Genomic DNA, 27,615 nt, shown 5'->3' on the forward strand with positions numbered 1-27,615 from the left:
AACCATGAGCAACTAATCCTCCATTGTTAAGGTTAGGAGCTCTGTCTATTTGTATGGATTTATTCGTTTGATCTTTCGAATTTAATCCATGTTTAGATTTATATTTTAATAATTGTTTTCACTTTTTATTTTATAAATATGGGTGGAACGGAAGTATGACCCATGTTCTAATTGAGTTCTTGTGAAACTTGGAAAAGCTTTTTACTTGAACAACAGCTTGAAAACATATTATACTGAATTTTTAATTGTTTGTATTTAATGGGATACGTGACATATAATCCTCTTAATTGTGGATAATTAGGATTCTTTTGGCATATAAACTAGAAATTGATCATCACCCTCTAATTGGAATTAATTGACCAAGGAATTGGCAATTAATGAATTTTAGAGGAGACTAGGAAGGTCTAAGGAATTAAGGTCTAGTCACATATAGTTTGCCATGAAATTAAATCTTGCATGATTAAAATAGTTAGTAAGAAAAATAAATCCGAAAAAATAGACAACTTTGAAACCTTAACTGCTTTCTCAAATATTTTATTTCCAACTCATTGCTGCTTGCTTTCTGAAATTCTTAAAGTACTATTTAATGCTCTTTGAATATCTCAAAACTATTTTCTACTTGCCTAACTAATCCTATCAAAAGCTCTTGTTGATTGATCCATCAATCCTCGTGGGATCGACCCTTACTCACGTAAGGTATTACTTGGTACGACCCGGTGCACTTGCCGGTTAGTAGTGTGGGTTGTGAAATTCCGCACCACTAAACCTATAACATTTAAATAATAGTTTATATACAAATAAAAAGAGCATGGAGGTAACCAAATCATATAATTATATATTTATTTTAATTTATTTAAATAAAAATTTATTAATAATTATTCCGACGAGGAATAACTCCGAGCGAGGTATAACTTGTCATTATCGGGATATGCCTTTCGTTCTTCTCTTTCCTGAATAGGCGTGCTGTGAACTTCTCAGAATTTCAAACCGTATGTAAAGTTTGTAAAAAGAACTCTGACGCTCAAGTCAGTACTTATCTTTAGAATATTCTAAGTACACTAAGAGTGTCAGGATAGTTCTCCTATTAGTGATCTTGATATCCTAGCGTATCTCCCTATTTATTGTTATTAATGATAACCGACTTATGGTTATCTCACCCGAGATTTGGGTGGGCGCTACAAAAGTGTGAGACGGTTATTTGATGAGATCATCAGGTTTAGATATTTCAAATGAGATTTTGAGGTATAACGTTATGTTGCCCAAATTTTTAGGGATAAACAGTCCACAAGCTTAACTTGCTCTCCTTTTTATGTAAACAAGTTGAGCTTTTGTCTGAATAATATTTTAACGTTATACTTTGGAATGAAGTTGTCCTGTTAATCTCCAAGCTCAACACACAGTCGTTTTGTTAGTAGGGGAAAAGCTTTGGTTTTCCAGCTAGAATAATACGAAAAATGATTGTTTGAAATAGTGTGATGTAATAACTATTGTTGCACAATTACTTCGAGGAAATTACTGCTATTTATTGGAATAGTAAGTGAACAGTCTATAATCAAACGGTTACTAATTGAGTGTAGGAAAGATCGTGTGCTAGTGCTTATGTTGGTCTCTTTATTACTCTCTATTCGGATTTTGAAAAATGACACAATTATCTACATCATCTAGTCAAGCAATAAAAGAAATGAGTTCAAAAGGTTAGTAGTTTTCTTTTTATTTGTTTGCTTGTTGCGTTCTGCTGATGGCTAGAAAAAAGATTGTAGAAGTGAAGGATAATTTTTATGAGTGGGTGTATGTGGATGTAAAGTGCCATGCTTTCTTTTCAAGAATGCAGAAACTTTGTCCGAACTCAGTGCTGTGAAATGGTAAGAGATGGTATGTCTGTTAGTATGGAATTTCTCCCTTGTAATGGTGAAGAGAGGGTTTGCAAAAAAAAGAGGGAATTGGGCTTATTTTTATTCGTATACTTGGTATTAACAGAGTTGAAAGTTATGTTTTCTTTTTCAAAATTTGAGTGCAATGTTTAGACACAAATAAATTATGCACCTTCGCAATTACATCTAAATTCACGGGCTTTCCTTCGAGCCAATGAATGTCTGATGGAGTTTCTCGAACTTCCTCCTTCATTGAACATATTTTTTCTTTATTCCAATCTAAAGGCATGCGAAAAGGTCTCTGGGTGAACCTTATTAGTCACACAGGCCAGTCACTATTTGTTTTGTACAAGTCTTCTTTTAAAGACTTCAAAAAAATGCTTGTGAAAAATTTGCTCATCGGAGACTGAGTATCCCTTCTTTCTAGATGAGGAATTAGGTGAGAATTTTTTTTCTATACTGGTATCCAGAACCCATGCAAATATTAGATGCTGATATGAGAAGTGGTGAAGAAAAGTATTTTATGTATAGCTATATTGTTTTTATATTGATTTAATGTGAACCATTGTCTACGTAGGTGATTGGTACAAGATTGTTATGTATGGGTCGGACAACAGAATTACTGGGAGCTAAGGAGAGAAAGGAAATAGAAAGAGTGCCAAAAATAGAGAAATCTTTGAAAGAAATGGATGAGGTTATTGTCGATGTGAAAGCAAAAATGAAGAGCAAAGAAGAAGAAGTGGTGAAGTTACAAGATCAGATCACATTTCGCACGATCAAATTAGAGAGGCTGATAATGAAAAAGTAAAAATGACCTCCATGATTCATGAGCCCAAAAATGAGGTTTTAGAGATGTTTTCCAATGGCTTTGATCGTGCTGTGAGTCAAGTGGTGGTCTTCTCGCCCGAGTTTGATGTCGACAATATTGATGTTACCAAGATTGTAGTAAATGGAAAACTTATTGATGATGAAGCTGGGGGAGATGAAAACATGGCAGCTGGTGAAAAAGATAGTTGATATTTCATTTGTGTTAATTTGTATGTTATTGTATTGTCATAGTATGAAACCTTTTTGTGAATATGTTGATGTGTTGTTGGATGATTGCTGATCTTGAGTATTGGTGTTGTATGATATAATACCCTTATTATCAGAATGCCACGCTTCCTGCTGCGCGACTCTGATAGCGAGGAGTATCACGATGACTTCATATATTTAATAATAAAATAAGAGCCTTTGACTTGAAACCGTATCTTTGAAAAATCTGAAAAATATTTTATCTTGAAAACAAACAAGCACATACATATAAACAAAACTTCTTACATATGTAGCTTATAAATATAGTATACATACAAAGCATACAACTCCTATCCTTCTTACAAGATTATAATAATAAAGGAGAGAAAAATCTATAACATATGTATACAAACAGAAATAACATATCTAAGAACTTAGCAAAAACTTCGCAACCTTCCTCGTCCGTCCTGAAAAGAGAAGTCTGTAGAGGGTGAGAACATCGTCCTCGCTGGTTTTCAGTAGAGGGTTTAAGAATTGTTATAAAAGGATACATATAAAAAAGAATAATGAATTTTGAAAACAGAGATCTTCATTCGTCTTATGAATCCTTTTTAAACCACAGCGATTGATAGTATAAGAAAAACCAACTTCGTATCTTTTCTTATAAAAAGTTCAAATCTCGACAATTCGCATAACATTTCAATACATACAAAAGGGTTAATCATTCTAAAAACTCACCAATCACAGCCTCTGGCCCAAACATAACCAATCGCGGCCTCTGGCCCAATATATAATCAAATATCGGCCTTCGGCCCAAATCAAATCAAATTACCATCACCAATATCATCAATCCACCACCAAATACTCAAAATAGAAAATGAAACACAAACACAAACAAATACAAGGCAAACACATTTAAATAACAATTACAACAAGTATCGCAGTTATCAGTTAAACATAATTTATCAGATAGGAAAACTAAAACAATTAAGAACACCCAAACAATAGCAAACAAATGCAGTATGATGCATGCCTGTCCTATTGGCCATGAGCTCATGGGTTGGTTACTTTGCCAGAACCTGACACATTCGGTAGCTAACCCGGATATCGTCCTCTTGAAAATCGGTGAGCGGTACACCACCACGATTCCCACTTGGTGAGCGGTACACCACCACGATCTCCACCATTGCGAGTGGTACACTACCATGATCCTTGCAAGATTTTTAATTGGAAAATACACACCCGTGGGCGGTAAATAACTACGATCATCACCATCTGTGAGCGGTATACTACCACGATCCTCACTAACATTGCGACACTGGACAAGTGGTAGCTAGGGGTGTTCGCGGTGCGGTTTGGTTCGGTTTTTGAGAGAAAAGTCATCCGATCCAATCTTTTAATTGAACTGCGGTTCGGTTTGGTTCGGTTTTTTTATCGAAATCATCCGAACCAAACCAAACCAATTAAAATCGGTTTGGTTTGGATCGGTTTGTTCGGTTTTTTCAATCAATTGGAAAAAAAGACTAACATACTATTTCACAAAGTCATAACATTGAAATCGACTAACACAAATACACAATAGCTAACAAAGTCTTGATCAAATGAAATTTAACGACAAAAGGAATTTAAATATGACAATTAAAGAAGTTTAAAAGTTCAATAGTCAACATAATTGAAAATGAATATAAATTTTCATCAAAAGATAGCCAAGTTATGGTGTCTTCTCCAATAAAATAGCTAAACTTCTCTACATAAACCAACTTGAAATCAAAATGCAGTTACATAATAAGAACAATAGTAATAATAAAAGTGTTTCCATGTTTGATTGCTACTGTACAACACAACTTGCTAACCCTGACTGTGTTACTCGTCAACAAAAGTGTTTGTATCCCAGCTATCCCAATCTTATCAAGATATTCATATTCAAAGAAAACCACATCAATTCATTTAAAGATGAAAAACGACACTGAGAAGCACTTAATCAACTCCAGATAATATATCCATACTCTAACATAAGCGCATGTGATGCCTAACAGGGCAGTAACTGTTAGCCTTGCGGCCTTCACTAACAAACATCAGTCATATACCTCATACTAAATTACTAAATACTAATAATGCTTGCAATTGCAAAGCCTAGAAAATTTCAAGCACCAAATCATTGTACTACTATTGTACATATGTCTATAACCCCATCAATTCTCTAGAAAATGACACCTTATGATTTATGAGTAGTTACTAACTTACTATTCATATATCTCATAGTCTTCCAAGTTGCAGTGTTTTTCATCATCTAAATTATAAGAGCAAAATACATTTTATGAGGGAAAATACATTCAACAAATATATTCAACAAATCCATTCAACCAATATATTCAATAATCAATAAGCCAATAACTATTTCACAGTCATAACATTGCAGATTAAATAATAATCAAGTATATTGAACAATAATCAAATATAGATGGAACAATAATCAATCTGAATTGAATTTTGTAGCAAAAACAGCAGAAACAGAGGGAACAATAATCAACCTGAATTGAATAAAGAGGAATCAAGAAATACAACCAAACTAATTCAAAAAAATTTGCAAAAATGGTTCACCAATTGCAAACTGAATCAAAAAATAGAACCATACAAAATCAGTAATACAACCAAATTAATTCCACAGATTCTTCCTCTTTCACCTTTCCCTTTCCTGCATTAACATTGAATAAACAAAAAGTGAATCAACCGTAAACCAGAATTACCTTAAATCAAATAGAACAAAAAGTTCAGAATTAAGAAACAAAATCAGAATCAACAACTCAACCATAGAATCAAAAACAAGCCTTGTTCATTATAAATTAGAATCAATTAGAAAATTAAACCAAAACAAAAAAATCAACCTGAGACTTAGGCTCCATTACAGAGGACAATGGAGGTGCAGGATGGTGAGACAGCGTTGCATCTGGTGCGTGCTGTTGCGGTTTGTCGAGGACGACGACGTCTGCTGGTTCGTGGAGGAGATGGCTGCTGGAGACATGGTGTGTGGAGCCGTCGAGGATGAGGGAGAGAGAGAAGCGCTGCGAGCCTACGAGGAAGGGAGAGGGAGAGGAAAGGGCCACGCCGCAGTGATGGTGTTGTTCGGCGGCGTGGATGGCGGAGATGAAGGAGGAGGTTCGGGTTCTGAGATTCGGCGCTAGAGGCTCAGAGAGGGCTTGAGGGAGTTAGGGTTCCTGGTAGGGGTGGCTGCGGCTAGCTTGGGAGAATTGTGAAGGGAGGCTGTTTTTATATTAGGGTTTTTTTATAAAACCAGTTCGGTTCGGTTCGGTTAGGTTTTTTTATCAAAACCGAAAACCAAACCGAACCGCAAAAAAACTACAAAAATTCAAAATTTTCGGTTTATTCGGTTTTCGGTTTATTTGGTTATCAGTTTTTTTGGTTCGGTTAGTCGGTTTTGTTCAGATTGGATCGGTTTTGAACATCCCTAAGTGGTACACTACCAAAATCCTTGCCAAGTCAAAACTCATATTCAAAATCGCAACTTTCTTAAAATCTTGACCCAGAGCAAGTGGGACTAAGCCATAACCCTTGCGTACTGCCCACGTATTTCAAATATCAAAATCTTTCTTTAAAAACAATTCAAATTCATTTCTCTTTCATAAAACTCCTTTTCACTAAAACAAAAATCTCAAATCAACTTCAACAATCTATTTTTTTAATTCCATTTAAAAACTCCAAAGTATATAACTCTCAAAGTTTTATAAAAATTTTGGCAGCATCTCCTCTAAAACTGAGACTTTGCCACCCTTTTCGGGTCCTAACCAAACCATTTATCAAACTCTTCTCAACAATTTTCAGTATCAAATCCTTTCAAAATTAAATCAATTCCAATATTAAATCTTTTTCTAAAACTAACCAACTCTAATAGCAAATGGGAAAGGCATGCGTCGCGACACATTGCGCATTAAGCGCTACGTGTCACGTTTTTTAGCTGATGAGTCAGCGAGGTTAAATTTTTAAATATCTTGAAAGGTAATTAAGGTAATTGGACATGGTAAAAACTCAAATAATGATCTCAAGTGATGGTATTTACTTAGAATAAAGATTCGGCAAATTACTAATGTAAATGACATTAGTAAAGCCGAGTTTTTTAAATCTTTCAGACCCAATATCAATTGATCGTCCTTCGTCAAATAAAATTAAATAATAACATAATTTTTATATTACATTATTATTCATTTTATTTAAAGATTATAGAAAAACTTATCATAGACGTTACGCAAACAAAATGTAAAACTCGTATACTCAACTTTAACGCAAAAATAAATAAATAAATAAAATCAAGATGTTTACAAGTTAAACTTTAATAATCATAAAATCAATTTTATTATTCTTAGTAAATTAGTTTCTAAAAATAAGGAGGTCCAATTAATAGAATAAATTATAACTTATTTATATTTAGATTTTTCGAAAATGTGAATCGTTATATATGAACTTTTAGACTTTCACTTAGAATGGTGAAATTTTATTGCATTTAGCTATCATGATATTGCTAGCTTCCAACTTTTGTAAGTTGGTTAGATACAGGTAGAAAAGGATGTTAAATATTGTTTGCATTGATGATACCTTCCTTTGTAGAAGGTGCAGAGTGATCGGCCTCGTTAAAACCTCTCCAAGTAAAATCCGGTGTTGGAAAAAAGCTCGTGAGTAGGAAAAAGAATATCTTTCGGCTCTGACTTTTACAAAGAACTGACTATAATATAGGCGTAATTATGATATATTCCAAGTGTTAGGAGGCTTGGTTCCTACCAAAGTTTGTAGAGAGTATGCTCCTTTTCTGTGAACTTTTGATATTTTGAAAGGACCCTCCCAAGTCGCAGTGAGATTTCCTGCTTTGGTGGCTTTCTCGCATCTTCTAGTTTGTGAAGAACTAAGTCCCCTTGCTATAATACTCTTGGAATCACTTTTTTGTTGTACTTTCTTTGTATGGTAATTTGCAAAGACTACTGCCTGAGTCTAGCTTAATCGCGTTCTTCATCCAATGTATCCAGCTCGGCAAACCGTGCTTGTGAATTAGTTTCTTTGTCCAAGAAGTCAGTTCAAAGCGATCCTTGAGAAATTTCTAATGGTATCATGGAGTTTGCGCCATAAACTAGTCGGAATGATGTCTCTTTTGTTGTGGAGTGTGATGTCATGTTATAACTTCATAGAATTTCAGGGATTAGTGATAAACCCCATTTTTAGGGTTTATCTAGTAGTGAATTTAGGGTATTTTGATGACCTTTTCTTGCATTTAACCTATGAATTAGCATGGTTTTATAATCTCTCCCGTATTTGTGCTTAAGTGTAAAAACATTCTTTTTAAGCCTTATTTTGATGAATTCTAATTCCTCTTTGATTCCATAAGATGCCTTGATGTGTTTGCTAGTAATTCCAGGATTGAAATAGGCTAGGCATGGATCAAAGGGAGCAAGGAAGGAAGCATACAAGTGGAGAGAAGCATGAAAAGTCAAAGAAGTGAAATCAGCCAAGCACGCACACGCGCACAAGGCGCTCGCGCACACATTGCAGAATCGGCCAGGGGCGCGCACGCGTCGCAGTCCGCACATGACTTCTTTAAAGCAACACGTGCCTGGCGATTTGGAAGGGTTTCTGAACCCATTTTGGCGCCAATTGCTGATAGAAAGGAATAAAAGGATCAAGGATTGAAGGGATAATAAGTCAGTTCATTACCATTAGTCATAGTTTTAGTTTTAGAGTAGTTTTTAGAGAAAGAAGCTCTCACTTCTCTCTAGAATTAGGATTAGGTTTAGGTTAATCTCTCTTCTTAGATCTAGGTTTAATTCATGCTTTGATTCACTTCTCTTTTATCAATTCTTAATCTTCTCATCTTCCTCTTCCTAGTTATGTACTTTAATAATTGTAATTTTTCACTTTGTTTTGATAGATTGTTGTTTCTTTGTTTTCTTCCAATAATGCAATTTTAGGTAATTCATGATAATTGTGGTTTCCTCGAATTATTGTTGTTAATTCTTTTCAATAATTGTTGTTAGATTTCATTCTTGTTGTCAATTTATTATGCCTTTCTTTTGTGCCTTCCAAGTGTTTGATGAAATGCTTGGTTAGATTTTAGTGTAGGTTTTGTTCCTCTTGGCCTAGGTAGAGTAATTAGTGACTCTTGAGTTATCTAATTCCTTTGTTGATTGATAATTAGAAGTTGCTAATTGATTTGAATGCCTCTAAAGCTAGTCTTTCCTTTAGAAGTTGATTAGGACTTGAGGAATCAAATTTATTCATCCACTTGACTTTCCTCCATGGTTAGAGGTTAACTAAGTGGGAGCAATGGACAATTTGTCATCACAATTGAGGAGAATACCTAGGATAGGACTTCTAGTTCTCATATCTTGCCAAGAGCTTTGCTAGTTGTTAGTTTATTTTCTTTGCCATTTATATTTCTTGTCTAAAATCTTAAAAACCCCAAATATAACTCACAACCAATAACAAGACACTTCATTACAATTCCTAGGGAGAACGACCCGAGGTCCAATACTTCGGTTTATAAATTTTAGGGGTTTGTACTAGTGACAAACAACTTTTTGCATGAAAGGATTGTTGTTTGGTTTAGAAACTATACTTTACAATGAGATTTCATTAGTGAAATTCTAAACCGTCAAAAATTCAATCATCAATTAGCTCAGCCAACATCCTTTTTCCTCTGCTAGTGTTTTGCGTAAAGCCTGCAAGATAATTTTGTTAGCGGCCTCTGCAAGCCTATTAGTCTGTTGCTCTACAAAAGAAAAATAGTGCTTTACATGAAGATTTTATAAGAAGGATGCAATTTTCTTATCAGTAAATTGGTTATTGTTATCAGTAATAATTTCTTTGGGTAATCCGTATTTACATATAAGAAATTTTCAAATAAAAGATCTTACCTTATCCGAAATTATTTTGGCAAGTGGTTGTGCTTATATCTATTTTGTAAAGTAGTCTATTGCTACAAGTAAGAATTTTACCTGCCCTTGTGACGCGGGGAATGCTCCGAGAATATCGAGCCCCCATTTATGAAAAGGCCACCTGATTTTCAAAGTGTGCAACAACTTGGCTGAGCTATGGATGGTTGGTGCGCATTTCTGATAATTGTTATAGCGTTGAACTTTTTCCATGCAATCCTTTTTAAGTAAAGGCCAGAAGTATCCTACTTTTAAAAGTTTTGAAGTTAAGCTTCGAACACCTATGTGTGTACCACCACATACTCCTTCGTAGACTTCTGAGATCACTAGATCAGATTATGCAATCATGAGACACTTGAGTAACGACCTAGAGAACCCCTTTTTATATAGGTCATCTCCAATGAGGGTAAAGTAGCTTGCTCTCTTTTTAAATAATATTGGGTTTTCTTCTGATGCTGGCACCTGACCAGTTTTCAAAACATGTTTGCTATATATACTTGGTTCCCTAAGGGTTAGTTGTGATAAAGCTGGTGCTATATCTTGTGTTCTAGAGGTGGCTAACTTAGATAAAATGTTTGCTCTACTTTTTTGTTCCCTAGGGACATGCATGATTTCAAAATATTGAAAATATATTGTATGAAATGCTTTACTGCATTCAGATATTGTTCTAGAAAGGAATCTCGTACCTAGAAATTACCATTTACCTGTTGAATGACCAATAAAGAATCGCAGTGAACTTTGAGATAATGAATATTTGCCTCTCTTGCAAGTCGCAATCCGGCAAGCAACGCTTCGTACTCAAATTGGTTGTTGCCTTCCTGAAATGAGAATTTGATTGATTGCTCGGTGAAGACTCCAATGTTGTCTTTAAGAATTATTCTGACTCCACAACCTTCGTCATTGGAAGCTCCATCGGCATATAGGTCCAAGGGGTAACCACTTAGTGAGTGGTGGTAAACTCGTTGATGTCGGCATCGTCATTGGATTTGAGCCTTCAATGATCCTTTTGATTGGTATGAGATGTCGATTTCTGAAAGTTCCACTGACCATTTGATAAGTCGGCCAACAAGATTTGGTCGTGTTAGAATTTGGCACAATGGTTGATTTGTCCGAACTACAATCTTGTGACTTTGAAAATAATGGTGAGATGCCGAGCTATGATTATTAAAGCAAATGCTAACTTTTCGATAGTTGGGTATCATGTCTCTGCATTCTGTAGAACCTTACTGACAAAATAGAATTGGTGTTGCTCGTTACCTGTTTCTGTAATAAGCACAGAGCTAATTGGATAAGGTGAAACAAAAAGATATAAATAAAAAGGTTTACCGTGTGTTGGCTTATGCAGTATTGGCGGGGAGTTGAGAATATTTTTAAAATTGGTGAATGCTTGTTCACAGTCTTATGTCCATATAAAGTTTTTGGCTTTTCGCAAGCTATAGAAAAAGTGGTAGGACTTTGCAACCGCCACTGGTAAGAACCTCGATAGAGTTGTGAGGCGCTCGATGAGTTGTTGGACTTCTTTGATGGTATTAAATGATTTCATTTGGATTATAGCACAGCACTTATCAGGATTCGCCTCTATTCCTCTTTGTGTTAACATAAAATCGAAGAATTTGGCTCCTTGAACCTAAAATGCACACTTCTCAGGGTTCAATCGCAAATTATATTTCCTCAGTTGTTGGAAGACTTCTAAAAGGTCAGCTTGGTGAGCTTCTTTGGATTTTGATTTTACCACCATATTGTCGACGTATACTTCTATATTCCGGCCAATCTGATTTTGGAAAACCTTGTCCATTAACCTCTGGTATGTTGCACCTGCATTCTTAAGGCCAAAGGGCATCACTTTGTAACAAAAATTACCATGGTCAGTTATAAACGTAGTATGTTCTTGATCTACGAGATGCATTAGTATCTAATTATAGCTAGAATAAGCATCCATAAAATTAAAACTTTAAAACCTGAAGTGTTGTCAACCAATTTATCAATGCATGGCCAAGGATATAAATCTTTCGGGACAAGCCTTGTTCAAATATGTAAAGTCTACACACATGCGCCATTTACCCACCCTCTTTTTCACGATAACTACATTTACTAACCATGATGTAAACCGAATTTCACGTATGAATCCTGTGCTAAGTAGTTTTTGAGTTTCCATGACGACCGTTTCCTTTCCTTCATTTCTGAGGTTTTGCTTCTTCTGTCGCATTGGTTAGACTTTTGGGTCTTTGGCGAGTCTATGGCACATAACACTTGGGTCAATTTCGGGCATATCCACAGGAGTCCATGCGAACAAATCGGCATATGCTTGAAGCAGTGTGATGAGTTTTTCCGTTTCATATGCAAACAAAGAATATTCAACGTTAGTTTATTGAAATTCATTTTTGGTGGGGTTTACCTTCTGGAGTTCATCCATTGGTGTTGGTCGGCTGGAAATATTGTCTCGAGGGTTAAGCTCGGCTAACGTTGGTATATCGTCGGTGTTATAAACAGTGTTGACCTGTTGGATTGGCTTTGATGTTGGTGGCTTCACTTTCAACCCTACATTGTAATATTGCCTTGCTTTTTTATGGTCAACATGCACAGTTGCAATGACGTTGTCCTGTTCATGAAACTTAACACACAAGTGAATTGTAGAAATAATAGCTCCAAAAGAATTTAGGGATGGTCGCCTTAATATTATATTATAGGGGCTAACATAATCAACTATCAAATATTGAATATCTAAACTTTTTGAATGTAGATACTCCCCTAAGGTTGTTCTCAACCAAACATAACCTATCATGGGAACCCTTTCTCCAGAGAACCCTACCAACTATCCGGATGATGGTTGCAATGCTTTTTTGCTTAACTGCATCTTTTGGAAAATTGAAAAGAACAAAACGTCAGCGCTACTTCTTGGATCAAGTATAACTTTAACCATCAAATCCCCCATGGTCATGGAGATCACCATTGGGTCATCAAGGTTTGGACATTGGGATTGCAGATCTGATGCGTTGAAAGTAATGTTGGGGGTGGAAGAGGTTGGCTACTGTAATAGCGAACCTCCCTCCATGGTTAACATAGTTGAGTAACTTCTTTTTCTAGCCGAGTTGGTAATACCTCCACCTGCGAAGCCTCCTGAAATATAATTAATGACTCTCCTTGGTACAGGAGGTTGATTTGAAATGAGCCATTTCTCTTTGTCTTTAGAGGTTGAAGTGAAGTTTGGCTGTTTTGGTGCTGTTGGGGGATTTGTAGTCTCTCTTTGAATTCATTTGTTGACATACTTATCAAGCAACCCCTGTCGTGCTAGTCGCTCCAATAGATCTTTTGCCATCACGCATTTATTGGTCGTGTGACCGAACTTTTGATGAAAGACACAGTGTTTTTGTCCACATACCTCTGGTCTTGATAAGTCCCTGCCTTACTGGGCAGTGTTATGATCTTAGCATGAAGAATTTCTTTGATTATGTCTTCTCGCTTAGTATTGAATTGAGTATATGAGTCAAACTTGGGTGTGAGTTTGAACAGCTTGCAGTTGTCTCTTCTGCCTTGAGCTCTGCTCGATCTTTCCTCGTCTCGCCGGGTTGGTTGTTTTTCATCTTTTCGAGCTTCGCAGAGCTCATCAATTTCGATTTGCCCCATTGCTTTTCTCTAAACTCAGTGAGCGTCTTTGGCTTGGCTATTTCTATTGTTTCCTGAAACTTTCCCGAGGAGTCCGCTTTTGAGCGCATGCAGATGAAAATCGGGGTTGAGATTTGGTATCTCCATGGCAACCTTTGTTCAAACCTCATCATGTAATCCTTTAAAATCTTATGCTGACCCTACTTGATTGTGCTAAGGTAATCGGAATCATGCATGTAGATCTTTGATGCGGCAAAATTATTGGTGAATAGGTCGGCCAGATCATGAAAAGTGATAACAGATCCTGCAAGCAAATTAGAAAATTAAATTAAGGTTGAGCCATCCAAAAAACTAGGAAAAGACCAACATAAAATAGGATGAGAAGCTCCGTTCAAAAGCATCATAGAGCAAAATTTTGTGACATGTAAGTTTGGGTCGCCGAGGCTCTCATTAGGTTCAAGTGTTGTAGGAAGAGTAAAATTCGCAGGCATGTAGAAACTCATGATGTCATCCAAGAACAGGTTGGACGGTTTTATGGTTTCTTGGGCTAAGGTCACACCTTTATTTGGAGAATTCAAGATATGATCGTCGTCCACTTGGACTTCAGTATTGGTCTTAGCACCGCTATTCTGCTGAGCTAATTGCTTTGCCATCCTTTTATTTTTTGATTGTAGGTTAGCGATCATGTCCATCATTTCCTCGTTTGACATCAGTGAAGGTGGTAATGCACCATTCATTCTATTCCTGCAAAATAAAGAAGAGATCTAGCAAAAAAAAATGTGGGGTTATAAATGTTCGGCCCTACTGTGAGCGCCAAATGTTCTGGCAAGGAATAACACTCCAAGGTATAGCTCGACGTTATCGGGATATGTCGTTCATTCTTCTATTTCCAAATAGGTGTGTTGTGGACTCCTCGGAATTCCGACCCATACATGGAACCTGCGAAAAAGACTCCGACGCTCAAGTCAATACTTATCTTTAGAATATTCTAAGTAAACTAAGAGGGTCAGGATAGTTCTCCTATTGGTGATCCTGATCTCCTAAGCCCTGCATATCTCCCTATTTATTGTTATTAATGATAACCGACTTATGATTATCTCACCCAAGATTTGAGCGGGCACTACAGAAATGTGAGACAGTTATTTGATAAAATCAGGTTTAGATCTTTCAAATGAGATTTCGAGGTATAACGTTATGTTGCCCAAATTTAGGGGTAAGGATCAATAATAATATAACCACTCAATAAGAATTATATTATGTAAATATACATTTAATCTGCTACTTCTTTTATTTTTATATTGACAGCAAGTGCTCGGTGTAGTAAAATTCCCAAAATTATTTTCTTTTACTACACAGAAGTTTAAGTTGATTTTAGTAAAATTACACATACAGAAAAGCATATAAGAATATTCATTTTTTATAAACTTACGTGCATTTATCTTTATGTAAAGTTAACAATTGAGAATTGTTACATGAGAATTTAATCAAACCTGTCAAATTATCTAACAATGATAAACTATTAACTTCATGTGAAGACATCTGTATATGAATTTTTATCTTTATTTTTTTGTCAAATAAATATGAATTGGACAACTCCCAATTCTAAACATCACAAACTCATCTACACTACACTCACAACACTTAAAAATTCCACCCACTACTTATCTTGGCCTAATTTTGAACCCAAGTACACCTAATGCAACGCATTGGTGATAACCACTTAAACAAAGTCTTACGTGCACAGAAAATGCTTCCTCGGTAGCAACAGCATTGGACATGTAATTGCGATTTGAGACGAAAGAGAGAGCAGAAGATCCATGTCAGAGTCTAACCCAATAGCCAATAAGTATTGTTGCATATACATATTTCTCATTTATGAGGCTTAGGCTAATAGGGAATGCTCTAATTGCAGCCTTTTTCATTTCGGTTGTATGACCAATTTGTAAAATATAATCAGAAACCTATAAACAATAATGAAATATTAGATACGATCCATATTCATTACAGAGACAAGTTATTTTGAGGTATCCATATTACTCTGCTGTTCAACGATGTGTAAGAAACAGTCATGATCAAAGTACAAAAATCATTGCTTCATTTCTGTGTGTTGGCATGCGAATTCAGCATGCGGTTTGTAACACTTCTAGATTAGATTCCTGAATGCCGTTATCATTCTAGGTGACAGAAACAAGATGAATGCCAATATCGAACCAAAGAACATCTTGACCAAGTATCTAAGTGGGTCATGCTCTTCTTCAGAAGTGCTGGTAGATGCATACAATGCTTTTGCAGATGGAAGAGCTTCTATCACTGCATCTGCCAGGTCTGTAATGAAGGAAGGGGTGAGACCAAGAGCAGGAACACGCGCCCAATTCTTGATGCCAGATTCAAGAGCCAACTCCCTGTACTCCATGTCAATTTCTTCAAGGGTCTCTATGTGCTCACTCACAAAACTGAGATACAAGGAGGAGGAGGAGTGTCTTTTACTCAAGGCTATTTCACAACTTTCAACAGTGTCTAATGCAAAACACAATTAAAAACAAGGGCAAAAGTCCAAAAACAATGTACCTCACTGGAACAGCTAAAAGACTCCTCACACCTTTCTGACCAAGCTCAACGAGAGTTTCATCTGTATATGGTTTCAACCACTGTACCGGGCCCACTCGACTCTGGAAATTCATCCAACAATGCCATAAGAAACAGAGGCTCGAAAAGCTAAGCCAACAATTCAGCAATTAAAAAGCAAGTTGATGAGGTCCAAACTAACCTGATAAGCAAGAGTGTGCTCATTGTTAATTCCTCTAGCTTTCAACTCCTGCATGATCAAGTAGATGCACTCCTCCATTTGATCGCGGTATGGATCACCAGCATCCTCAACATAACTGACAGGTACACCATGGGCGCTAAAAAATATCATTGCCTGATATTTACAAAAACAAGATACAGTAGGGTTCAGATTGCATGAAAATAAACTACATAGCCTTCAAATTTTTTAACCCTAATAACAGGCCTGTAGTGAAATATTTTCATTAATTGCATGAAAATAACTTTGTTCACACCAATCAAAACAAGAATGAAAGTCACCTCCTTCGGTTCAGAAAAGCTCTGTAGCTCCTTCTCGATTAAATCAGCCATTGACTTGATGTAACCTTGTCGTTGATACCAAGAACTTATAATGGAAACAGGAAGCTTGGACAAAGAGGCATCTTCCCTGAAATTACATAATATCAATTAATAATAATCTTAAAATCACTTCAGAGGTTTGACAAATCAGAATACTACAAAAAGTACCGGAACATATGCTGTAGAACGCGGATGCTAGACCCAGTAGTGGAAATAGAGAACTGGGGATAAAGCGGTAGCACCACAAGCCTTGTTATTCCATCTCTCTTAATCTATAATGCATGACAGGTATTTAATTAGATTCAACTCAAAGATGATAAAATTGATCTTGGAATAAATAATCTAACTTGGGACTATTCACCCTGTATATCATTTAACAATTGAAGGAAATACCAGTACATGATGAATTGATCACTAACATAATAACAACATGGACAATACAAAAAGAGGACTCTTCATTTACTTGATGAACTGCTTCCTCAGTGAATGGATACCAGTACCGCATCCCAATGTAGACATTTGAGGAGAGGCCCTTTGCGTCCAAAGCATCTTTAAGTGCAAGTGCCTGCACAATTGCAAACCATAAAGGCTTTGTAAGTTTCAATATAAATTTAAACCAGAAATAAGCAGAATGTTTATCAAACATTAAACACCAAAATGGTATTCCTCTTGCAAAATAGTAATAAAAAGCACCAAGGAAGGCACAAAAGGGAATCGAGAGTCCACCTGATCATCAGTGATTTTGCGTAAAGGAGAGCCCCCACCAATTGCAGCATATCCTTCCTTGGATTTAGGAGCCCGAAGTACAGAAATCAATTTTGCAAGTGGTCGCTGAAGAAACTGAAACAGCCTTGGAAGACGGATGATATCCTATCACAAAACATGCAACATATTAGTAAAGATTATATTAAAGTGTACTATTGCTACTATGCATGTTCATTTAACAGAATGAAACTTCATAATCAAACACTATCATAAGTACAAAAAGAAAATTAACTTACAGGATCAGCAAAGAGATTGAACAGAAAAGGCTGAACATCATTCAGCGTCTCTGGTCCTCCTAGATTGAGAAGCAGTACCCCAACTTTTTCTTCTGCAATATGAGAAGGAGATTCTATAGCAACCCCTCCATATGTGGTTGTACTCACAGAATAAGAAGTTTGACCAATTAGGTTCCTCCTGGGAAGGGTATCCCAAGAAGAAGTTCCACCAAGCATGACCTTCCATCCATTATTTGAGCTACGACACAAAAGTAAGGATGCTTGTGATGTAGACTTGTTACAATCCGAATGACAAGTGACACGAATAAGACTTGGGATACCAGAAGATGACCTGCCAATAAAGAAAGCCATTGAAGCAGAGCACTCTATTTAGCAAATACTAATTGTGAGCATAGTGATGAATTGTTCACAAGAAGAATAACTTAGATAACATATCGAATTTGAAAGGGAAAACCAAAATGGATGTCTCTGCTATCACTACCGTGTAAATAATGGCACAGTTTCACTACATATAATAATTCAGAAGGAAATATGCAAAACCCTGAATAGTTCAATCAACCCAAATTTAAGCTGGAAATTCAAGAGAGAAAAAAATAATAATAAAAGCAGCTCACTTTGCTAAATATATAGAGTTGTTTCAACAATGATAGTCCAGAAAATCGATTTGAGAAATGAAAGATACATAATTTGCAATGAAGAACAGGCGCAGAAAACAAATATAGGGCTATGTCAGGGTTTTATTGAAATTCCGGAGAATGGATCACCCTACACAATTGATAATCAAGCATTGTTTGTCTTTGGGATAAACTTAATATTAGAAAATGAACAAACACAGAAGCGAAAATATCAGTTATGATTAGATGAATGGGAGCTTACGGAGAAAGCTTGGTATCCAAACTTCGGAAAGCAGAATGCGAAACAACGGAAGAATAAGAGGCGGCGTTCATGGTCATAGAATATAAATTGCGGATCCAGAACACTTGTGAGTTAGGCGAAGCACGAAAAGAATAATGAATTGGGGAAAAGCTTTTATGATATATTTTATTTTATTGTAGTATTGTTGATATTTTCCTTTGTCTTGTGGGGGTTGAAGGAGTAGTTGTATTGAAAATGAAGCGGAACAAAAATTTAGGAAGAAGAAGGAGCAGGTGGTGAACAACTGAAAAGTCAATACCAAACTTAAAAAATACGGAATAAGTCACCAGTCCTACACCTTTTAGAATTTTGGAACGAAAGCTACGTCCACGTGTTCCAATTCAGGACGCCAAACAGCACCGACCTTTCCATCCTGGGCTGGACCAGCCCAATTCCTCTTCTTCAAAGTGTTAAGTTATTGGGCTTACTACGGCCCAAATTTCTGAACACATCCCATCCAAAGAAAGGGGGCAGAAGACGGTGGTGAGTGGTGACTGGTTTTGTGTTGAGCTGAAATTCCGCTCCAATTTTGAGAAGAAAAAAAAGGAGTAATTGGTGATCGGAATGGAAGGGGTAGAAGGAGAAGGGAGCGGCGGCGGTGGTGGTCAGAGGTACAGTTTGAAAGCGTCGCGAATCAACAACGAAGATATTCTGATGTGCGTGGATGTGGATCCTCAGTGCCTGGTTGAGATGAAGTTTTCCGGCGCCAATGGCAGGCCCCTCACCCGATTGGACTCTATTAGACAAGCCATCGTTCTCTTCGTCAACGCCAAGCTCGCCATCAACCCCGAACACCGCTTTGCTTTCGCCACTCTCTCTAATTCCATCTCTTGGGTACAGTACCACTCCTATTCTCCATAACGTTTATTTAAATCCCAAATTACTGCTCTTAATCTTAGATTTTCATTCTTGAGCAAACTTTATAATATGAATACTTTTGTTATAGGCAAATGCAGATGTTGTTTCTGTAACGATAACCTTTACTTATCTGCTACCTGTTGTAATCAAAGTTTTTGGGGTTTCCCCTGTCTTAGATGTGGCTCTTTCGAATGTTCCATTTTTTTTCTTTGCCTGTGTTGGTATTATTTGAAGCACATTAATGTTGAATGCTCTTTAATGATTACAGCTTAGAAAAGAGTTTAGCAGTGAAATTGAGTCAACAATTGCAGCAGTGAGGGCGCTTTCGGCTACTTCCTCAACCACTTCTCAACCGGATCTTACTAACTTGTTCCGACTTGCTGCTCATGAAGCTAAGAAATCCCGCATGCAGGGTCGCATTCTAAGAGTGGTAAGCAGTGGCTGCCTCCACTGATTTCATAAGCTATCATGTGCACTTGCTTGCAAGTCATTAGCATTTTTGTTGGTTACTACTAATTAGTTACATCCATGAGCTATCTAATTATAGAACAAAATAGTCGAAACATGAATCCTAATTTGCAATAATATCCTGTTCCATTGTAGATTCTATTCTACTGCAGATCAAATATACGGCCGCAGCATCAATGGCCGGTGAACCAGAAGGTCTTCACTTTGGATGTGATGTACCTTCATGACAAACCAGGACCAGACAACTGCCCCCAGGAGGTGTATGATACACTGGTGGAAGCTCTTGAACATGTTAGTGAATATGAGGGTTACATATTGGAGAGTGGGCAAGGCTTGGCGCGCGTTCTTTTCCGGCACGTTTTGGTACTTTTGTCACATCCGCAGCAGCGCTGCATCCAAGAGTATCTTGACATACCTAAGTCACTTACAAAGAAGGCTCCTCAGCCAGAGCCTATGGCTACTGAAGATAGTGTACCAGGATCCAGTCAGTGAGAATGGCATTCAACAACTTGGTTCTATCATGTCACTTATTCTAGTTATTTATTGCCTTTGTGTAAAGGTTTCTTGTATCTCCAAAAAAGATATTTGATTTTGTTAGAGTAACATGGACATGTATGACTCTGGTAACTTTCTGTAAAATATGCATTTTAATTACCTGAAAATTTTCATGGATTGTAAGTTACCTAGTTGCACTTTCCTTGTGAAAATTTCTCCCCAGGGCATGACTAAGTCTTGGCTTGGCTTCTGGAGGTGCAAATTTTTTGCCTTAGTCACTGATGTAAATAAATTTGCTTTATTCTGTATTTACCTCTTCTAAAACAGATCCTAGTGCTTGAGAATTATTTAGTATTTACAGTATTCCACGGGTTTCCCACATTTTCCCTCTAATTGCTCACATCTAGGTACAATTCTTCTGAATCTAGTTAAGCAAATTTTCTCCTCATTCTTTTTCCCAAACACCACACACAATTACTTTCTACGGTCCTCAAATTGATGATAAAGTAATGAATAACAATAAACGCATTGAGTAGGGTAATTTACTTAAAAGAAACCAAATGAAAGTAAAAATTATGAGATTGTTCTAAATGAAAAAGGATAATATTTTTGTCCTCCCAATTTTTTTTAAATGTTGTTTTTATACTAATTTAAAAGAGTAAATTATCATTTCTACATATAAAAAAATGAAATTATAATTGTATCCATAAAAAATGGATTTAGTATGATAAAATTGTCCAAACATTGAAAAAAAATGTAGAACCTGGATAAAAACAACGATTCATGGCTAAATTCATTGAACAAATCGTGGTCAAAAAAGAAGAGGGAAACCTTGTTGGCAAGGTGAGCATAAAGTGTAGGTAAAAAGGTGGTTTTAAGCATAAAAGAATAAAATATATGAAGATTCCATAATTTATGTAGTTCTAGGCCAAAACCCATAAGAATCTCATGATTTATATAGTTTTAGACTAAAATACATGAGGATCCCATGATTTATGTGTGTTCTTTAATTAACATAACTATTCTTTATTTCAATTATCAAATACAGATTAAATATCAGAAATTCAGAATTACTAAATATAATTTAGCTATTAGGTTTTACCTGTAAATTGTTTTCAGCCTTTATATTTTAAGAAGAATTACAAGTGTTTTAGTATTTAATCATGTCAGGTATATAATGAGATTTGAATACTGTTTAACTAGAAGGTTTCTAGGTGATTATCTATTTCTCGGTCGCATTTGAAACTACGAATACGAGAACTATTTTATAGTGAAGCTAACCAGGTAAAGGAATTAAAAGGAGATACTCACTTCTTATTATTATTTATTGTTGTCGGAGAAAAACAAAAGATTCCAACTTGTTATTGCGCCATCAGGTTATCTTGGGAGAAGAGTAAAATTTGGGGTCCCTCAGAAACCTTGAAATCATCTCCGCCTTCTCAGCTGAAAGGTCTGTGTTCTCCAGAATTTGGTCTTTTGATGCCTTGGCAATTGCTTGGACAGAACCAATAGCTTGACTAAGCTGAATTGAGTGACCAGAATGACAAAATAACTCAAGCTATGCCTATATGCATATGCTTATCATGGTTTCATTTCACATTTAAGTCAAATATTAGGTGATATAGGTCTTCTCTAACGAGAAGTAGCACAAGCCTAATATTATATACAGCATCAAAATGTACAAGACCGTATCTGTACTATTGTTAGAGAAAGATACTCCAAAGTTTAAACATCTATATAATTAAGAGTCCTGAGCTTTACCACTGTTAGGTTTAGGCATGAAAAATTACGAAAACTAAATTGAGAAGATGTTTCATAATAAAATGAATTACCGCATTTGCATCGTGATTGTCAACGCCTGGAATCGAAGTAACCACTTTAAGGTAAAAGTTCATTCCTTGCACCAATTGCTTCCTCTTTATAACCATAACAAAAGTTCATGCATTAAATTAATATTTAAGATTTCATTCTTAAACAAGTCCTGGCAGCTAAACTGCTAAACTATTGTATGCTCTTCGCACAACTGACCTCAGCTTTCAGTTTCTCTCCAATTTTCTGCTGCTTGTATACTGCAATTATTTTGAAGATAAGAAATATGAATTGGAACAACACATCACAGTTGGTATCAAGTTTAAGTTTCTACCTCCAGATGAATGAGCTATTTTTACCATCTTTTCAAACCCCATCTCTATGTCCTGAACTGGAACAAACGTAGGCTTGCCAATCACCATCTCAAATCTATTGGTGAAACATAAACATGGATCTTGCTTTCTCACTATTGAAGTTGTACATAGCAAATGATCAATTAGAACAAAACAAAAGTAACGTATTTAACTCACTTGAAGTATGACTGAATAAATGAATCGATTTGCTGTTTAGCTGGGAGTGTGATGATTACATAAAAGCGTGCAAATTGTGTTCTCAATTTCTGAACTCTGCAGGAGAAGATTTGAATCTGACATACGACTCGAAAAGCTCTTTATTCAATAGATGACAAAGTCCCAACTAAAGACTTGAAAATCAACAGCTCGGTTACCTGCTGAAGATCAGAGATACATTGTTGCAATCCCAGTTAGTCACAAAAACAAAGGCTACAGACAAACCCCCACAATTGAAAATGAAGTCCTGCAAATAAACTCCTCGAAGTTCAGTAGAGAGCAAGTACATGAAATAAACATTAAGAGGACACAGAATCTGTCAATTACTGGAGCAATAGGGACAAAGTTAAGGCGAAAAGAATTTGCAGAGAGGAAACTGGAGATAAAGTTGATAACAGATGGATGTTCCCCTTTCCATGCATTTCTCATCAAACAGACTCCCCCTGTGCCTGAAGTAAGACATAATTGCAGCCTCGTTATAAAGTGTTGGATGCAATTTCCTGTAGTTAAACATTTAAGCACGAAAAATAAATATAAAAACAAACATGCGATGCTATAATTGCCTGCATCAAGCTGTAATTACTCAGTACAGGGTTAAGACAGTGCAATAGTGCATACTTAAGAAGCTAAAACAAATAGATAATGATGGGAATTCAGAAGCATTATAATATACTTTTTAATCTACAGTTGCAGGTTAACAAGCAGCTCTACCAGTACATATTATGGAGCATTCTCTTGAAAAGGCCATTACTTACCTAAAATATTCTCATATGCCACAAATCAATCCATGCTACAGCTAGATTTGTTACACCATAATTAATTTATGATAATTACGAATTGTTTGTTTCATACAAGCTAGTTAGGCAGTTATTAAGGGAAGTTAAACTTGTCACTCTGTTATTCCCATGGATTCTGTGGTTACAAACCAGATTCTGATTATTCAATGAATTGTAGCGCTGATTTAATCAAAATCTTACTTCGAAAAATGTTTATGGTATTCGAACTGTGAAAAAAGATCAATGAATAAAAGCAATAGATTCCTAAAACACGAAATTCAAATTGATTTTGAAATTTTCTTCTGCCGATACACTATGAAGTTGTTCCTACACCGAAATCAGATCAAACCAAAAAGAAGAGAAAGAGAATCGCATGAGCCTACTCTTCTCGTTTCATCTTGTTATTAGTAAATCAAAGCCTTATTATTACTAATTTTACTACTGTATCAACTAGCATTAGATCGATTCCATGTCCTCGATTTATAGGATTCGTAACGCTAACAAACGGAATCCAACCAAAACAAAACACGATTAGTTTTCTCGCGGAACAAACATAATCGCTAAGGAAAAAAAACTAATATTCAATAGAAAATTAAAATAAAATAAAATCGATAAGCAAAGAGCATTCGTTCTGGAAACGAAAGTGTGACTGTAACAGTGTTTTTCAGGTGATTAAGAAAACAAAAGATCGGTACCAGATAATGTGGCATGCGATGGAGCTGAAGTACTTGAATCACTGAGGTGCATATCCATGAGAACTGAGAACTGAGCATCAGAAATGAGAAGAAAGAAGAAGCGGTTTGCTAGACGGATCTCGAACTCGAAGTTCGTTCTCTTTCAGTATTGCAGAGAACGAAGAACGGAAATAGAAGATGGAACGTGATTCCCGTCTTAGCCTCTTCGGTACACACACAAAAAAAGTGTTTCCCGCCAAGTTTTGAACCAATTTAATGAATTTATACTTCTCTGATCTTTTTTTAAAAAAAATAAAAAATAAGAATTTTATACTTCAAGCAGTTTTCTTTTATTTTTTAAATTTTATTTATTTAATTTTTTTGGGTATTATCTATTAATCTATAATATATAATATATAATACGAGAATAATAGTAAATTCGTTGATCGATAAGTGTATAGATTTGTTGAACAACAAATGTATGGGATCAATATTTAACAAGTGGCAAAGTAACAAAAATTATTATGTAAGCTGGAATTCAAAGTTTTATAACACCGAAAAGTATTAAATTCAAAACTATTTTGTTCTAACTTTATTCCAGCTGTAGATCACTTTTAAAATCATTCTTTCTCTCTTATCCTCATATATGGATTTGTTTGTTCATCTTAATCATAAAAAGAAACAAAAAACTGAAAAGACAAATTTAAAAAATGAGAAGAGAGGAACAGCGACAGAACTACAATTCTTAATAAGGAGGAGTAGGTATCGTGGACAGGGAAAAGACTTTCTCAGCGACGTTGAAGAGAAAAGAGAGTTAAGGGTGAGAGAGAGAAAAACAGAACGAAGCAGAGAATACGAAAACACGAACGGAAGAAGGAGAAGAAGGTGCGGAAGAACTGGGGTTCGCTGCAGAACAATGTCGCAACTGCTCCTTCACCGACAGCGACAGGTGATGCGAATGTGAAGAACCACTTTATTACAAGGTTGCTGTACGTCGGAGATTTAGACTCTGTTATCGACGAGAGGCACTGTCACTATTTGTTCATCCAGGTCTGATAAGGGGTTTCAATTTAATCCGAAATAAGGTATTTAAAATCTTTTATGTTTTTTTTTTTATTTTTTTTATTAAAAATCAATTTTATTTTAAATTATTATCAAATTATGATAATATTACATCTTTTTTATAACCTTTGAATAGGATTGAATATTCACGAGTTAAGAACAGGTAGAGTTAGAATTAGGATATTTTCAATTTGTGGATAAAATATAATTGAGTTTATATAAAAAATTGTACCCATAGATAAAATCAGAATTAGATCCAAATCTTATCCTACTCTATTCATTATTATCCCTATATTTATGTCAATGTGTTGTGTGTTAGGCTATTAGCATATGAAGTGGATTTGAGTAACAATAAAAAGAACAACGGTCTGAATAAAAATAAGAGATATCAAAGAATGTTACATGTATTAGAACTACATAAATATTGGGTTCTTCTGCTTTACTTTTTTATGTATAAAATTATCTTTTTGTCCATAATTTATGATTTTATGCTCATTCGCTAATAAGGTTTTTCTCTTTTTATAGTTTTCACTTTTATTTGGCTTCTTTGAGTATATTATCCCATTGCGTAGCTTTAATTATTTTTGACCTTACACATTATATTGTTGGATTTTGGACTCTCTTTATATATGAAAAAAAAGCCCATATATTGGTGTTACGGTGGGTAACCGGAAATTAATGGGTTGGATGGTCGTTGGTTGGCCCAAACGTATGAAGAAGGAGGCTTCAAGTGGATCTGCAACTCGGGAACTTCCGTCCGACTTGTGTGTGAAAGAATGGGGGGTGGTACCTGCAAAGACACTCCGATGCCTAAGTCATCAAAGGATTAAGCAGGTTTTTGAATGTATTGGAACTTAGAGATACCTGAGGGGTGTCAGTGTATTTATAGTGGTGAACCAATAACCACCGTTGGAGTAGTGCCACCTTTTTAGGGTGTTAACCATCTCATTATCTTAGGGAGGTTAGGATATGGCTCTTGGAAGTGGTTAGAGAGATTCTAGGGGCAGTTACTCATTTGAATGAGTGTTTATCTGCCAGTTAACCCTTGTACCCGACTTCTTTAGAACAAGTCGTGGTGAGAACCGACTTCATAGGACGAAGGTTGGTATTGGGTGAGACTCAATCCGTGGGATTAGGCCTTTTATTTGGACCTGGGCCTTTACTGTTGGGCTAGGGTATGAACAGTGCCCCTACTCGAGCCCAATTTTCTTTTCAAGATTTGGGTTCGAGTATTCTACTCGAGGTCGTAGCCGACTTGTAGGAGGACCGACGTGATAGTCTGAAACCGAGGTGACTTTTCGTAGCCTTTTGGTTCTGACAGTTACGTCTAATCAAGCGTCGTGTCTATTAGGGATGTGCGTAGGGATTGATGGTCTTGGTAACGGTGCATTCTCATTAATGACTGCCCCATTTTTACCATTGTGCCCCCCACGTACTTATAAATACTTTCCATCTCTTTCATTGTTTCGTTTTTGCGATTTTTCAAATTTCCCCTTCATTCGTTCGTGCTGCATTCTTGTGTTTTCGAAGGCTTTTTCTTCCTCCAACCCTCATTTTCAGATAAAGGTTAGCTCTTTCTGTAACATGCTTTTCTATTTGCATGCCTTTATTTTGTAGATAGGTTGGTTTGTAGACTTTAGTTCCGTATTCCTTCCCTTTAGAGACCGTATTTTTTATTTTTCTTTTCTTTTTCTCTTGTAGGTTTTTGTTACCTTTTTAAGAAAAAGAAATGGCTTCCGTAGATGTTCTTTCTCAGTGGGTTGATGTCACGGTCTTAGGGGAGAAACCCTTGGTCGATACTGAGTTTATCACCCACCTTCGTACTCGCCACAGAATTTGTACTTCTGAGGAGGATGAGCCAAAGTACGAGTTGGTAGTCCCGGGTCCAGAAGACCGGGTTTGCTTTGGGAGGGATTCCGAGGAGGTCCCTCATTTTTTCTATATGTATGAGGGCATGATTACCCGTTTTGGTGTTTTTCTTCCGTTTTCTGAATTTGAAATGGCTGTTTTGTGCCACTGTTGTGTTGCCCCTACCCAACTTCACCCCAACTCTTGGGGTTTTTTGAAAATTTATCAATTTATAAGTCACGCTTTGGACTTTCCGACTTCTTTGAGGATTTTCTTCTATATTTTCCACATGACTAAGCCCTTCAGTGGGTTAAATAACAAGCAGCAATGGGTGTCTTTCCGAGCCATACAAGGTCGGAGAATCTTCACCCTTTTTGACGAATCCTTCTATGACTTCAAAAATTATTTTTTCAAAGTGCTTCTGTAGAGGGTCACCACCCCTTTTTCTTAGATGAGAATTCTTCCCCTCGTTTTCCCCTCTATTGGTTGGAGGCCTCCCCCTGTAAGAAGTATGGTCTGGACGACCTAGACGAGGTGGAGGCGGCCATTGTGGGGTTTTTCCGAGAAGTGTGGGGGAGGGCCCCATACTTGGATACT

The 27,615-nt window shown here is 36.3% G+C and overlaps 3 protein-coding genes across 5 annotated transcripts; 1 reads left to right on the forward strand and 2 right to left on the reverse strand.

Moving 5' to 3' along the window:
* Positions 1–15,202: 15,202 nt before the first annotated feature.
* LOC107461187 (ferrochelatase-2, chloroplastic) lies at positions 15,203–18,724 on the reverse strand. The gene is made up of 9 exons (XM_016079657.3): positions 18,421–18,724; positions 17,545–17,875; positions 17,270–17,413; positions 17,007–17,108; positions 16,712–16,815; positions 16,505–16,631; positions 16,188–16,340; positions 15,989–16,089; positions 15,203–15,873 (listed from the first exon to the last, which is right to left on the reverse strand). Exons 1-9 carry the CDS (start codon positions 18,495–18,497, stop codon positions 15,564–15,566), a joined length of 1,449 nt encoding a protein of 482 aa, XP_015935143.1. The 5' UTR covers positions 18,498–18,724; the 3' UTR covers positions 15,203–15,563.
* A 207-nt stretch (positions 18,725–18,931) lies between these two features.
* On the forward strand, positions 18,932–20,634 carry LOC107461188 (uncharacterized). Its single transcript, XM_016079658.3, has 3 exons — positions 18,932–19,293; positions 19,586–19,747; positions 19,921–20,634. The coding sequence occupies exons 1-3, from the start codon at positions 19,024–19,026 to the stop codon at positions 20,275–20,277; spliced, it is 789 nt and encodes a 262-aa protein (XP_015935144.1). The 5' UTR covers positions 18,932–19,023; the 3' UTR covers positions 20,278–20,634.
* Positions 20,635–21,592: 958 nt separating this feature from the next.
* Positions 21,593–24,317, reverse strand: LOC107461141 (protein PARTING DANCERS-like). Of its 3 annotated transcripts, none has more exons than XM_052253563.1 (8): positions 24,130–24,317; positions 22,986–23,107; positions 22,817–22,905; positions 22,620–22,715; positions 22,424–22,518; positions 22,309–22,349; positions 22,113–22,196; positions 21,593–21,753 (listed from the first exon to the last, which is right to left on the reverse strand). In XM_052253563.1, exons 1-8 carry the CDS (start codon positions 24,185–24,187, stop codon positions 21,706–21,708), a joined length of 633 nt encoding a protein of 210 aa, XP_052109523.1. In that variant the 5' UTR covers positions 24,188–24,317; the 3' UTR covers positions 21,593–21,705. The 3 variants fall into 3 exon arrangements, with proteins under 3 accessions (XP_052109523.1, XP_052109522.1, XP_020984625.1); XM_052253562.1 differs by having other exon boundaries at positions 21,593–21,763; XM_021128966.2 differs by having other exon boundaries at positions 21,593–21,802.
* Between the last annotated feature and the right edge of the window lie 3,298 nt (positions 24,318–27,615).

Source organism: Arachis duranensis, chromosome 8 (assembly GCF_000817695.3).
Source record: "Arachis duranensis cultivar V14167 chromosome 8, aradu.V14167.gnm2.J7QH, whole genome shotgun sequence".
NCBI classification, from domain to species: domain Eukaryota; kingdom Viridiplantae; phylum Streptophyta; class Magnoliopsida; order Fabales; family Fabaceae; genus Arachis; species Arachis duranensis.